Genomic DNA, 15,828 nt, shown 5'->3' with positions numbered 1-15,828 from the left:
AGATCCCTCTACTTCTAAGTTTTGGTGTTGGCTTCTGCTATATTTGTCAGCTACCTAGTAAATATATATACTTTTTTAATGCTTAGAAATATTAACATTGTTTACTGCTTAAAGTAAACATATAGAGAAAATTTTTGAGAACAGTAGATAATTGAATATAATGTACCTAGTGGCTAGAAATATTTCAGCTATTTATATACTTGAAAATGATACTATAGCAAAAAATTCAATGAAAAACATTTGAATATCTGGCATACTGGTAAATGAATAAGGAATAAAGAACTGAGTATGGTATCAGAATGCCTGTTGTAGTTCTGGCTCTGTGACATTTAGTCGGTGACCTTGAGAGTCGCTTTAACGCTCTTTTACATATGAGGTGTTGGACTGGGAGATCCCTTCTTGTTGTGAAATTCTGGAGTTCTGTTCTGTAGCTGGTTCTTGTAAATAGTCTGTTTTATTGTTACATTAACATCTGTGAAAGAGATTTGCTAGTGTCATTAAGTTATCTTTCAATATAGTGCCTTTTTTTTTTTTAACAAATGCAATATGTGATGTTTTCAAATGCACATGTTAGTTTTGACTTAAGCTTTAATCAAGGATTTTCATTTTTAACATTGCACGTTGATCACTTTTTTTACATCCTTGATACAAATAAATAGAAAATAACAATTGGGAATAAAAATCTACTACAATGAAAGAACAAGGAGGCAAAATATAATGTAAATAAGTTCTGTGTGAACTGAAATACATAGAAATAGTTCAACTTAATATGTCTTTTGGACCATAAGCCTCAGGAAACTGTAATGGCTAGAGTGCTGTTTCTTTTTGCTAGATACTAGCTTTTCAGTTTTTTCTATTTTTGAAATAGGTAAGAAAAGGTAAAAGCAATTTTCTGGAATTTGAAGAAAATTAAATCATAAAACATTTTAAGTTCTCTGTTATAGAGACTATTAATTTAACGAATATTCAACACCCAGGTTTATCAAGTCTTAACATTTTCTCATATTTGCTTCAAAAATTTTTTTCTAAATTTGCTTCAGAAATAATTTCTTTATATAGGTTTGAGTACTTGTTTAATGCACTAAGTTAAGGCTGATGTGCTAGGATGACTCAAAGATCCTCGTGGAGCTTATGGTATGTAATGAGCATGGATAGCTAATGTAAAATAAGAAATTATATGTTTTAGAAAATAAATACTAGTCCAGAATCTTTTATCTGTCATTCCAAAATCTCTAAAGATCTGAAAAGCCAAAGTTTTTTTTTTTTTTTAATGAATTTACAATAATCTCATTTGGCAAAAGAAAAAATCTGTTCAGAATTGACGTGAGGTTATTAAAGTTTTTATTTCTCTTGTTTATTTGTGAACATTCATATGTTTCACTGCAGAAATGCTAATGTGTTTAATTACAGGATGGTGCCTCAGACTTTTCATGGAGGTGTTATGTAATATTTGCTCATTATTTTCCTAACATCCCCAAACATTCCAATTTCTGAAATACATTTAGCTCTCTGAGGTGAATAAGGGATATTATATAAAGAAAATGTTAGGAATTTTGAAAGAGGGTAACATTGCTTCTATCTGAAGCATATCTGAAAAACCTCAAAAAGAAGATGCCATTTAAGTTGGTCCTCTAAACTCTGATAGATTTAAATATGTGAAGATTTTAGGGAAGCCTATCCAGGTTGTAGGCAAATACAAAGCATGAACTAAGTAAGGTAAAGAGATTAGTGAAGATGGTAAGTACAGAGAGTGTATGGGAACTACCAAGTGCATCAGTGTGACAGAGCCTAGGAAACAGTGTAGGAAAATTAGGGGAGCCTGAATCTGATCTTTAAAGGCATTACTGAGCTGAGTTAATTACAAAGTAATAAGCATTTTCTTTTTTTATTCTGTAAAATCAGAAAAATCTGGGTTCCAAAATAAAATAGGACCTGATAGAAATCAAATGTTGGCTCATGGCAGTTTAAAGGTTTAGGTATACAAACCTCTGTGTTGCTTTGCCTACAATTAGAGATGGCATCCATCCATCATGCTTTGTGATCCAAATGGCCATAATTTCCATAAGCTTATTTAACTGAGGGTTACAAATTTTTAGTCAATTGTGCTTTGAAGATTGGAACTCTATTGAAACTGTCTCACTGAGTTTATAATTATAAATGTTTAGTTATAATGTTTATAAGTTATAAACAGTAATATTTAGCATTAAAAATTATAAACATTATTCAACAGTGTTTGTTTAGTAGCTATTTTTCTAAGTGCTAGAAATGTTACAGTGAACAAAACAGATAAAAATCGCTGTCCTTATAGAGCTTAACTTCTAAGTATGATACATTTTTTAAAAGTTAGATTATATATTACTTTCTTTCTTACTCTTCTTTTTTTTATTATTATTGTTGTTGTTAGTGCCTAAGTGAAACTTTAGTTACCCTCAAGTATTCTATAGCACTTTTCATAATTCACTATAGATCTTTTAAATTTAAAAGCTATTTGATCTTAAAATGCCTTCTCACATGGCAGTGAGGTAGAGCTATTATTTTCAGCTTCATCAGAAACATGAGGATTAATCTGTTCTGGACTCAGTCTGTTTTCTCTTTGTATTAGAAGTTACAAAAACAAAGTGAAAATCACTAATGAGAACTATACACAAAGGTATAAAATACCTTATATTTAAAAGGTCTGTATTTCCTTTTTCTCTTCTCTCTTTTTCTCTCTTTCATTATTAATCGTTTTTATGAAGCTTTTAGGAAGAATTTCAGTGTGTGTACATCTTAAATCCTTGAACCACCTTCACATCCTTTCATCTCCATACCATTAGCAAAAAGAGATGGGTATTTTAAATAATTGTTTGCAAGACAATTGTGGTCATTACAGTGTGATCAGCAATGGCCCAGGTGAAATTTTGAACAGCATTATGTCTTAATAGGTACACAATTGCTTAATTAAACTTAATATTTTTACTTACTCATTTTTCTATTCTTGTCTCTAATTATATATGATCTTAAAATAATTTGATTTGCTGTTTTAGAACAAAATAAAACATATTAAGGTGGCCAAAATTAACAGAATGAGCATTTTTCAAGCACTAAAAGTTATGGAAGTTTGTGTGTAAATGTGCATGTGTAATAACACATTTTTCTTCAAGTTTCTGTGAATAACAAATGTATAGTAATGTATACATCATGTACTGTGATAAATCAATCATCAGTGAGTCTTTTACTCTGCTTTAAGATAGCATTGTCTATACTAGTGCCTTGGATTGTTTCTCCCTACTTCATACCACCTCTTTGGGCTCTTCCCAAAGGTCATTACTGTCCTAAATTGTGTGTTAGTTTAGTCTCTTGCTTGTCTGTATAGTTTTTTTACACGTTTACTGTCGTCTGTGTTTCAAATTCTATGTAAGTGAATCATACACGTATGTCCTTTGACAAGCCTTTTTTGCTCAACGTTGGAGTTGGGTTTTTTTTTCTTTTTTTTAGTTTCAATTATGCTGATTAATGTAGTGGTCATTTATTCCTTTTTTTTTATTACTGCTTTGTATTCCATTTATGACTACAACACAAATTTTTCTATTCTACTATTGATGGACACTTGGTTTCCAGATTTTTACTGTTATGAACAATGCTGCTATGAACATTCCTACATATGTCTCCTTTTACCATACACAAAAGTTTCTCTAGTGCATTTTCCTAGAAGTAGAAATGCTAAATCATACTATTTGGTAATGTCTTACTTAGGATTTTATGTCTGTTCAGGAGGAAGATTGGCCTATAATCTTCTCTCTCATATTGGCTTTGTCTGATTTCATTAGCAAAGCTATACCCACCTCATGAAGTGCATTGGGAAATTGCCCCTCTTTTCCTATTCTTTGGAAAAGTTTGTGTAGATGAAAATTACCTGTTCTTTCAGTGTTTGGTAGAACTCACCTGTAAACTGGACTTGGTATTTTCTTTATGGGAAGTTTATTAAACTACTGATTGTTTCTCTAAAATTGTTAATTCAGATTGCTTCTGAGTGGGTTTGATAATTTCTATTTTTCCATTTATTATTGACTATTAAAAATGTAAGGAAACTGGTTATTCGGTATTTTTTTCCATCTAAACTAGATTCTAGCATTAAAATTGCTGTTTCAATATGATTTGTGTTTTGACATAATTTTAGAACTACCTTTTAAGAAACTTTGAATAAAATATTATGATATAGTTAATGAAGATCACTGTCTTTAACCCATAGGAGGCTCCAAATCAGATGAAAAAGTAGACTTGAGCAAAGACAAAAAATTAGCTCAGTTTAACAACTGGTTTACATGGTGTCACAATTGCAGACACGGTGGGCATGCTGGACACATGCTTAGTTGGTTCAGGTAATCAGCACATTCCTTCTTTTAATTAATTAATTAATTTTTTTAGCTGCATTGGGTCTCGTTGCTGTGCGCAGGCTTTCTCTAGTTGCAGAGAGCGGGGGCTACTCTTCGTTGCAGTGCGGGAGCTTCTCATTGTAGTGGCTTCTCTTGTTGCGGCGTGCAGGCTCTAGGGCGTGCAGGCTTCAGTAGTTGTGGCACGTGGGCTCAGTAGTTGTGGCTCGCGAGCTCTAGAGTGCAGGCTCAGTAGTTGTGGAGCACGGCTTAGTTGCTCCGCGGCATGTGGGATCTTCCTGGATCAGGGCTCAAACCTGTGTCCCCTGGATTGGCAGGTGGGTTCTTAACCACTGCGCCACCAGGGAAGTCCCCATTCTTTCTTTAATAGGCTTGGAGTTAGAGGAGATAAAGCAGATGGCCTTTTAAATAGTTCAGGTTTATACAGCCAAAGGATGGATTTCTTTTATACTGTCACTTAAGTTAACAAAGGTGGTGTGAACATTTCTATCACTAGCCTATGTAATCTTAAACTATAAAATTAATACTTGTATAAGAAATTGTTTAAATATTATATATGGGTTAAATATTTGAAAAGCATTATTTAACTTTACTTGGGGAAATGTTATATTTACAGTTTTTTACGACTGACCGAATATCCTATCATATATAATATATAGTATGTAACTGAATTCAATGATAGAGTACATGTCAAACTCCTATATTAGTTATCTCGTAAATAAGTTTATGTAGTAAGTACGTACTTCATACAGTGGAGACTCAAGACCGTATTTAACTTTTACTTTGAGTAGTATCAGTGGCCCTGTACTCTTCAGTGCTGTAACTTTTACACCCAGTTTGTCACATTGGCTTTAATTTAAACTCTGAGCACATCCCTGTCACATTCATAACTGTAAATGAGATAGCTTATTATATATTTAGAAAGTAAAGCTGTTCATTTTTCAGTAACTTTCTCCCCATGTTCAGCTTGACACTCATTTCTAGTTTAATGCTTTTAATGCTTTTAATGCTTTTTGTCTTTGGGTTTTAATTCCTGTATTTTTCAAATGCCATTTGAAAAATTGCATTATAGGTATCGATAGGTATATAGATAAATGTGTGTATGTATGTGTAATTTAGATGTTTAACTGTGACTTGACCTACTTTTCAGGGATCATGCTGAGTGTCCCGTGTCTGCATGCACGTGTAAATGTATGCAGTTGGATACAACAGGGAATCTGGTACCTGCAGAGACCGTCCAGCCATAAAATGTTATCCCCTAAAGAGGAACCTTCAAGTGTGGAGCTTTCTGATAGATGTCCTTCATAGCTCAGAAACATACCTCAGAACAAGTCACTCGTGACTTTCCTGTAATGGGAAAATAAATCATTCTATCAAACCACCAATTTGATGTTTGAGTGATTTTGATGTACTTCACAGAGACAAATGCTGCTGAAATGAACATCAGAGTGTGGGCATGAATTCTGTTCAGTAGGTTGGAAAAGTTCATTTTGGAAAGAACTTTTTAGGGTTTTGTTGAAATTATGAACACTGTGCAAACAGAGTTTCTGAAGTGACCAAGAACAGACCTTGAAACCATATTTTTTATGTTGCAATTGGTTATCTTTCAGTAAAATCTGTACACTTTTAAAATAGAATAATATGACCAATTCAGTGATTCAGACAGTAGTTTAAGCTTACTCATGCTTAGATTCCTTCCAGATTAAATTTAAATTGTGGATTTTTACTTTTAGAATTAGAAAGCCCCCTACCCTACACTGGAGAATTATTTATCAAGGTATGATTGATATATATATTTTTAAGGAGTCTCTTCTCTCATACACTTTGATTTTATGGTAAGAAATCTTTTGGCACAGACATTTATTGTCTTCCAAAGAAAAGTCAAAATTACGAATGTATCTTACAACTTTTTCTCTTCTGAGGAGAAAAATATGCACCATTTCAAGGAAACGTATAAAATTTTCCTTTTCAACCTTTTGCTTTCCAATGTCCTTATTTGTCTTCAAAGATTTCTGTCCCTACTAATTTATCATTCTTATGCTCATCATCTGGAAGCATTTGGCTGAATACAAAGTCTGTGCAAGTCTGTATGTGACCAACCATCCAGCATAATCTGTGTCACTATGTCCTACTGTCAGATTCCCTCTTGCGGAATATCCTGTTTATTCTAAGGTAGACTGGGAGATGTTGGGGAAACCAGAGTCACTTTGGAGACAATTTCACCTTTAATGTAAGTTTCTTAAAGTAAGTATATTTGGGCCAATTTAGGGACTTTCAAATTTTATTTTTTCCCTTTTCACAGCTAGATAGTTGGAAGAGAAATACAAAGGATTTGTAGCATCATCTGACATATGCAGAGGACTGAACTGAATTTCGTAGTTGAAGTTGTACTTATAGAAAAATAAAAAGTAAGCCTAAACATTATCTTACAGATTTTGAAGAAAGAAATATCTTAAACAAGAATTTTAGAAGCTTTCAGGTTAGCAATTTTACCTGGTGAAACTAAGGTCTGTTAGATTAATTTGAGGTATGACTTAAATCCTGAACAAAGGTGGATTAAATTTATTTTTTACTTTGAGATCTGTTACAAAAGTCTCTTTTCTAGGAAAACATTGCATATCTACTCTAAACATCTCACCTAGATGACAATCTTTTGTTTAAATGAAAGAACTGGGAATAGTTACAATCTTTTTTTTTTTTTTAAACAAAGATTGTTATTAAGGGGACTTTTTCCAGTCTTCTAAGTAAATCTTACTGATTTCATTTTACTAAAACATAACCTTTACCTTTAAAGTTGCTTCAGTTGAAGTGTTTCTTTCAAATTTACTCTGTCCAAAATATGAAAAGTCAGCTTTAGTGTCAAACTGTTATATACATTTTCATTTCTCCTTAGCTAAAGTAAGGTAAATTTTTGAATTGATGTTTATGATAGGGTTATATCTAAAATATTTATAATTTTTGGAAGTACAATATAAGACATAAGCATAAAGTCTATTATATAATCTGTAATCACAGGATGACATTTTTAAGAATAATTGTTTATGCCTGTGTCAGCCTTCTAATATTTTCTGTGAAACCCAAATATTCATATAAGATGTCTGTTATGCTTGTTTTGCATTTCATTGTATGTGGACCATGAAAATAGACTAATTTTTTCATTTTTATTACTCGGTCACTAATATTTGGGTTTATAAACTCAACGAGATATTTTATCTAAACATATTCAATAGAAGTGTTTAATAAAAGTGTGTCTATTATTTTTTTAAATTGAATAAAAATGGATTGAAGTCAACATGTCTAATCTAGAAATTATCTATGACCACTCTGCAAATAATCCAATAAAATAATAAAATAGTATTAGTAGTTATTTTGATGGCAAATTTGATTCTTAGTCTTAGAAGTAACTTTTTTGTAGACTCTGTTTTTCAGCTTTCCAGAATGGTTATTATTCATTAAAATGGTATATTTAAAAAGTATCTTTCCATTGTCAGTGCTACACCCAGTAAGTATTAGAGTGAGAAACAAATAGTCCTGCATTTAATTGCATGGCTGGATGTAATTTCAGTCACTCATTTGAGTGCAGATATTCAAAGTATGGGTTTTGAAATTTAAATTATAATCCTAGCCCCAGTATCTTGGCCAAGTGACTTTGACCTTTTTGAGCTTCAATTTCCTAATATGTTAAAAGGTATAGAAATTCCTACCTCATAGGGTGATTGGGCGTGTTAGGTGATGAAATAAACATGAAGCGTTATATCCCTGTCACATAATGCTCTGTAAAAGGTAGTGCTTAACAGTCATTGTTACCTAATCTTTATTGGTTACTCATGTGTCAGTACTTTTTAATTGAATATGGTATAATTTAAACAAAGTATGTACATTTACATTTGTCTCAGTAGTGAAAATTTCCCAAGAGCTTGTTTTTCCAAATCTGGATAAATTATGGCATTTTCTTTTCAGATAGAACTTAGCTACTTTTGTTTATCCTGTATTTAGAATATTACTTTCTGCTGTATGAAGAAGTTCTCTGAACGACCACCTAGGATTTTTTTTTAATTAATTAATTAATTTATTTATTTATTTATTTATGGCTGTGTTGGGTCTTCGTTTCTGTGCAAGGGCTTTTCTCTAGTTGCGGCAAGTGGGGGCCACTCTTCATCGCGGTGCACGGGCCTCTCATTATCACGGCCTCTCTTGTTGCAGAGCACAGGCTCCAGACACGCAGGCTCAGCAATTGTGGCTCACGGGCCTAGTTGCTCTGTGGCATGTGGGATCTTCCCAGACCAGGGCTCGAACCCGTGTCCCCTGCATTGGCAGGCAGATTCTCAACCACTGCGCCACCAGGGAAGTCCACCACCTAGGATTTTAATGTGATATAAGAGTGAACCCAGGGATGAAAATTAAAATTTTGGTGAATCTGGACAGTTGACCAGTAACCATTGAAAACTTGAGATTTTCATATCTATATTCAACTCAAGTCCTGGCCTTCATAGGAGAAAGTATCCAGTATTTTCCCAGTAAAATCCTTCCTTTTCTGCCATTCTATTACACTTGATGTTCATTTAAGTTAAAATGTTGGGGGGATGGTGATAATAAAAAAGGAAGTACTACACTGTGAGGTTTGTTCTCCTTCGGGATGGCTGCAGTTAAAACAAGTGGGCACTAGGTAGTTGTACATGTCTAACATCTGCTCAGATAGAGGCGTCAGAGAGAGGGGAGAGGCATTTTAGGTGTTAGTTCAGCATCCTCGTATAGAGGGCCTGTGACCCCCATGGCCATGGCAGAGATGGGGCTGGCTGGACAACTGCTCTCCTAGCCACTACTCTCCCATTACATCATCTGCCTATTTTTCCCTCCTACCTGAAAATTTTGTAGGTTTCTTTACTGATTATAGAAAGCACTTTATGAAAATGTTAATCTTTATAAAGTATTAATTGTTTACTAGAGTATATAGACAGAAGGAAAGTTCCCGAAATGTTTTTAAAAGATAGTGTAATCCAGGTATCAGATTAACATAGACTGCCAAAACAAAGAACTGATTTCATTTAGGAATATTCATGATAAATTCATAAGTAAAGTCAATATCTAATCCAACAGTGTATTACTGAGAACAGTAGTTACTGTTGGTGCTTATTATTTTCCAGGTACCATGCACATTATCCTATTTAATCCTCACAGTGGCCCTGTGAGGCAGATACACTATTACTGCTCCCATTCTATACATGAGGCAATTAAGGCATAGGGACATTAGGTCACTTGTCCTAGGTTATACAGCTAATAAATAGCAGAGCCAAGACTTAGACTCCAGTAGTCTGACTTCCCAATCTGTACTTTTAATTACTGTTTTATACTTCCACGTCCTACTTTATGGACTGTGTATAGGAGAATAATCCACTATGACAATTGAGGGTTTAATATATTTAGTATTAATACGCCAAAAGAGAAAAAACATGTCAGTGGCTCTTTGGATGTAAAAAGCAGTTGATAAAATCAAAAAATTGATTCCTGATTTGTTCTTTAGATTTAGTTTTTATCATGAAAAGAAATGTTTTTCCTCCATTTTTTTCCCCTTCTATTTTACTGTCTGTCTCAAACAGCCAGCATCAACGTAGTGGGGAAATAATAGACAGGAATAAAACAAGGATCATGTGGTTACCGTTGGTTCTGCACATGGCAGTGCAGAAGAGGAAAGTGGATGGAGGCACACCCTTGCTTCTTTTCCAAGTCTTTAAAGTTTGGTATGGCAAAAATACCATAAAGAGTTAAAAGGCAAGCAAACTGGTAAGCTACAACATGCATACAAATTTAATACCCTTAATTCACAAAGAACGTTCTCAAACCCATAAGGAAAAGACACAACCGATGGATAATATTGATCAAGGACTTGTACAGCCAAAATAAAATGGCCAACAAACATAAATAAATGTTAAATTGGTAATAAAGTAATGCTGATTAAAACGACAGCAGGATACTGTTCACTTGCCTGTGTAAATTAAAAGGAATAATATGTATTTTCATGGATATGGGAAAGGAACATTCTCAAATAACAACTTGTGAGAGTATATTATTAGTACAAGTGTTCCTGAGGACAGTGAGTAATATGTATCAAAAGCCTTACAAAGCTTCATACCCTTTGACATAGTATATTGGCAATATTTTCTGAGGGATTAATTGGATAAGTGCACAAAGGTGTATGTTTCTATGAAATGGTTATCACAGTATTGTTTATAATAACTTGGAAACCTAAATGTTCAATAATAAGTAAAGAAATTGTCACATACATACAATGGAATACTAACAAACTATTCAAATAGTATGGGTATTTTTATTGACAAAGGACGATTCATGATATATTTATAAATGGAGGGAAAGGCAAGTTATAGGATAGTATATATAGAATGTATTTGTATGGAAGACTTGGAGAATATTTATAAAATTTTAACAGTGGTCATCTTTCAAGAGTAGAATTTTAAGTGGCATTTTTCTTATCTGCATCTTCTAGTTTTTCTACAATAATGATGAATGTATAAATAAATGAATATCCATATCACACACACGTTAGTGGCTTTTATAAAAGTTACCCATGACCTGTTATCTTGTTCTTACCATAATGAACAATCAAATTATTATGAGGTGAAGAAACTTGCTATAAGGTATTATGAAAATGATTACTGAGATTTAATTGTTTGGAAAGCATTTTTCTAGATTTCATATTCTACAGTAATATATAAGAATAATAAACAGATGTGGTTCTTTCTCTTAATTGTCTCTTTTGTCATATTTGGAAACAGTGCATTTTGTTCTCCATTTAGCACATTGGGAAATGGATCTATAAAATAGTTCTGATTTTCCTGAGGTAGTATTACATAATAATGACTTTGTTTCAATCTTCTCTCTCCTAGATGTTCCTCAGGATATTTCCTGACTCCTCTGTTGTGGCTCTGGGCCTGTGGCAGGACACCTATCCTCTGTGTTTAGAATTTAGTTAATTATTGTCCAATCCAGTCTAGAGTGCATTTTACTCAACTCGTTTCCAATAATTTAAGCTACTTATGTTTAAGAGATGAATTCTGAACATGCCTGCATGTCCATGCTTCCAGCAAAGAACCAAACATTAGTGTGCCTACATGTGCCAGACATTTAAGGTTATGATTTCAAAGGATTGATGGCACCATCTTTGCCTTGGAGGAGCTGTAATATCTAATGGAAGAGGTAGACATGAACATTGTTTTCAGCAGACTCAAATTCACTCAGATTAATATTTATAATTGCTGGAAAGAGTATCATTATAGCATCTTGTCTCTTTCTGCAGCCAAAAAAAAGGTCAGTTTATTTTATTTAATTTTCTAATTTTGGACTTTCAAAAATTATTTTCTAATTAGAAATAATTTGAGGAAGTAGAGGTTGCCCATTACATTTTTCAGAAGTGTAATTTTCTAACAACATTGTAAAGCAACTGTACTCCAATAAAAATTAATTTAAAAAATGTAATTTTCTTACTGATCTACTATTAATAGTACAATGTTTTGAAAGGCTTTGCTAAGAAGGTAACTTTAGGATTAAAGGATAATTTATGTAATGTCAGAAATAGCAGCAATAATAGTAATTCAGTGCATACAATCCTTTCACCATTCAGTTTATGAAAAGCATGTTGCCTTAACATGATTTCATAACTGGAAATTAAGATATAGGAATCTAATTAGTTGGGCTCTTAAAATATAAAGACAAGAGTAGTCTGGAAGAGCATTTGAAGGGATTAATGTATCATAAACTTGAAACAGGCATTTTCATAAGAAATGCAAATGATTTGGTCTTACATCTTTTAACTTAAAGAATATTAGCTCCATTTATATGTATACATATGTATGTACATGGGGAGGGAGGGTGAGCCGGGGTGTGGGGGACGTGTATGCAAGAAAGCCTGGAGTTTGAAAGGGCAAATGTCAAAATTCATGTTCACATTTTATTATATTGCAGCCATATACTTTGCTGGTGACAGTTCAAGAAGTTGCCACTGCCAGACATGTGGTAGGTAAAACGAAATATCCCTTTTAGCATCCAGTAATCTGATAGCTGATTATAGTAAAAATTTGAATGGCACAAGTTCCTGTGCTACATATATCAGTTATGTCAAAGAAAAAGTACTTTCCCCATTAATTTGGAAATTTGTATTATTCATTAAGCAGGTATACTTAATATTTGCACAACTATATGTGTGTAGCTTTATGGCACATAAATGTTCTCCAAATAGATGAAGATGTATAATTTATGGAGCAAAATACTCAGCAACTTGATAAATATGGGTAAGTTAATACGTTTTCTCATCTTAAATCTGACCTCCTTCCATTCCTCAAGAATGGAATGTAGGATCAGTTGTGACTCTTAGGACGAATGCACCAGTTTTTAAAGATAGATAGATTTCTGAGATACATTAAATTCTTTCTGGAAAAGTGAGTATAACTCTAAGTGAATGGTAAGATACTGCTGGCTTCCAGAAGAGAATACTTCTCCAGGCCAGGAACATTATTTTCCACTGGAAGCATTAGACAAACTGGAGATAAGCTGGGGCAGATTCTCAAGGTCATTTCTTTTGGTAACATTGTTCACCTAATTTGGTGAACAAAAAATTTTTTAAGTCTATTTCATTGAATTCTTTTATCTCTACAGAAAATGTATGAATTATAGAATATATCTGTTCCTTCTAGGGATCTGAGAAATTAAAAATGTATATTGTCCTCGCTGCTGATAAAACATATCCTATGGGGGAAAATGAACCAAAAAGTTATTCAGTACCTTTCCTGGTTTGCCTCTTTTGCTTCTCAGTTCTTTAAGAGTTCACTCCCAATATGTGGAATTCTACTGATTTCTAAATAACTTTTCAAATATCTTATGTTAAGTTTTGAGGAGTATATATTTTCTCAAGCAGAGACGTCTGAGCGGAATGAGAATGGATTCTCATAGAACAAAACTGCCAAGCATACGTGATGGAACTGTAGGGGAAAAGAGCATAATTGTAATTTTCCGAGAAGCTTAAAAATAGCTCTACCGTTATTGTGCACGAGGCCTGACAACTGATCTTTCTCATTTTGCCAGCATTCACCTACAGTACCCCATCAGCAGCTGAACACATTCTTCTCTGGGATAAATGATTAATGAGTTGTCTATCACTTCCACTCCTTTTGTACCGAGTGGTAGAGGCTTCAGTTGATCATATTGCAGCCATCAGCATCATTACTGAAATTGATTCTGCCATGGGAGGGTTATGCTAGGACAATAGATTAGCATTTAAATAAACGGACTAACTTATGGCATTAAAAATAACATAAAATAATCCCTTCTGAGTCACTCTGTCGCACCTGGTAAGGTTGTTTTGTTTTGTTTTTGCTGATCAGCTACCATCATAAAACCTTAGGTTGAGGAAAGAAGGATGGAAGGCATAGAAGCTGAGTTGTTCTTGTTTTGAGTACAACCCACTAAGATTTCCAAACTTCCCACTCTCTTTATTAATCACTGTCATGTTATATGAAATACATTTAGGAAATTACACAACTTGCATACAACGATGAACAGTAAACTTGCCAAATCATTGCCTTTAGAGAAAAAGTAAAGGGGTAAACACATTTTTGAAAGGCCAGAATTAGTCCAGAAAGGAAAGAAGTTGGAGGATTGAAATTGACAAATGATACTCAGATACAGTGAAATGAAACTTTCCTAATTTTTCAGCAAGCAGATGTGGGAATGAGGAGATAAGAACATCACAATTTAGATGTCTTGGTGATGTGGGCTGCATTTCTAAAACAGATGGCAGAGAATGAGGGTCGGCATAGGCCTAGAAAAAAGTGATAGGTTGTAGTTTTGGTAAAGTGATATACTCAAGGAAAATAACTGGAACTTAGAACTTCTATTTTAGCATCTCTTTCTGCTCCTGGGATAACTGCCTGAGAGTTCTCAATATTACTGAACTTAAACTTCCCCTCAGTTACTTTTGTCTTCCAGCATATGACTCTTTTGTCCATTCCTCTTATATTTTCCTATTGTTTCCTGTCTCTGCTCTCTTCTGAATTTCATGAGACCAACTGTTTAATGTACTTCTGAATTAAGACAACTACCTGAAATTATATTGGTCAAAGTGCATGTGCATTTTCTTCAGAGCTGAGACTGGTTGTGCAGTGAAATGGAGCCATCGTAGGTTTTTCTCAATCCAGCTGCTTCTGCCCTATATTGATTAAGATTCTTTCCAGAATCTAGTAGTTAGGCTGGGGGTGATGGCATTGTTAGTTTCCATCTTTTTTCTGGTATGTGTATATTTTAAGAAGCTAGAAGAGGCGGCTTTGAGTACTGCTAAGTAGAGGACATGTTTACCCAACAGTGATATAAATAACTGAGACTTGTATTTTGGAAAGTGGGCAGAATATGATTTCAGTAAGAGGGAACATTGTTGTGATATGGGAAAAACAAAACAAAACAAAACAAAACATGGGAACATGAATTCTACAAGTGGCCCAATAACAAACTTCCTTTCTATGTTAAAATTCCCCAATGACAAATGACTCTTTTCAGTCACCGTGAGATGAACAGGTTAGGCTAAGATGTGCTCGATCTGGAGATGAGCGAGTGACCATGCCCTTCTTTACCCTCGACACAAGTTGCCAATCAATTACGCTCTTTTTCTCAGAACCTTTTTCCGCATTGTATTGGAGGCAGCAACTACCAACTGGTCAGCATTCACCTGTTTGCCATTTTTAGCTCTAAAATTTGGTATGCCCTGACCATTTTTTACTAAAATGTGTGGGGGTTAAAACGCTAACAGTTCATGATTTTAAGTATTTCATGAGTCATTTTTGTCTCTATACTGAGTCCATCTAAGTAGAAATTACCTATTTCCAGGTTGTAATATATTGTATATATAACTGTAGTATATTGTTACAATTATATATATAATACATAAATATAATACATTGTATATAAATAATACTGTATAAATGTACAGTGTTATACAATATTATTTTGCGATGTATATTGTAATATGTTTTAATATATTCAAGCCTTATTTGAATAAAACTCTTATTTGCATGCCTGCATTCTTATGAATGGAAATGAATAAATTTGTTTCCTATTAACAGCAGTTTCCATAGCCCATAAACACTTAAATATTTCTCATCAGTGCTCTAGAAGTTCTTTCCTAAATAAAGCAATCTTTTTAATTTTCATCAAATAGTTTTTCTGTTTTAGCATACATCCTTTATTGAAATCTTAAAGTCTGTAATCTTCATTATAAAACGTTCAGGCTATATAAGTGAGGTAACCACTTTCCTCTCTGCTGGAAGGGGGAATGTTTTCCTGTGCCACGGTGTAATTTGCTTTGCAACAATTATTGCTATTTGTAACCAGATCTTGTGATCACAAGACATACACATGTAGCTGAATTTAGAATCTGTTGAAAACACAGAAGGCA

General features: G+C 33.6%; 1 protein-coding gene across 7 annotated transcripts in view; it reads left to right on the top strand.

Annotated features, from left to right (window-relative positions):
* Positions 1-5,754, top strand: part of MIOS (meiosis regulator for oocyte development) — a 40,987-nt gene extending 35,233 nt beyond the window's left edge. For all 7 annotated transcript variants that reach the window (XM_082471789.1, XM_082471785.1, XM_082471787.1 and 4 more), the window contains 2 exons: positions 4,232-4,361; positions 5,524-5,754. In XM_082471789.1, the coding sequence (XP_082327915.1) occupies positions 4,232-4,361; positions 5,524-5,620 (227 nt within the window). In that variant the 3' untranslated portion in view covers positions 5,621-5,754. The remainder of the gene's footprint in view (positions 1-4,231; positions 4,362-5,523) is intronic.
* Positions 5,755-15,828: the final 10,074 nt, after the last annotated feature.

Source organism: Balaenoptera physalus (assembly GCF_965194825.1).
Source record: "Balaenoptera physalus genome assembly, chromosome: 8".
Classification (NCBI taxonomy): Eukaryota; Metazoa; Chordata; class Mammalia; order Artiodactyla; family Balaenopteridae; genus Balaenoptera; species Balaenoptera physalus.
Note: the sequence above shows the minus strand (reverse complement) of the source record. Positions and strands in the feature narration are given on the sequence as shown.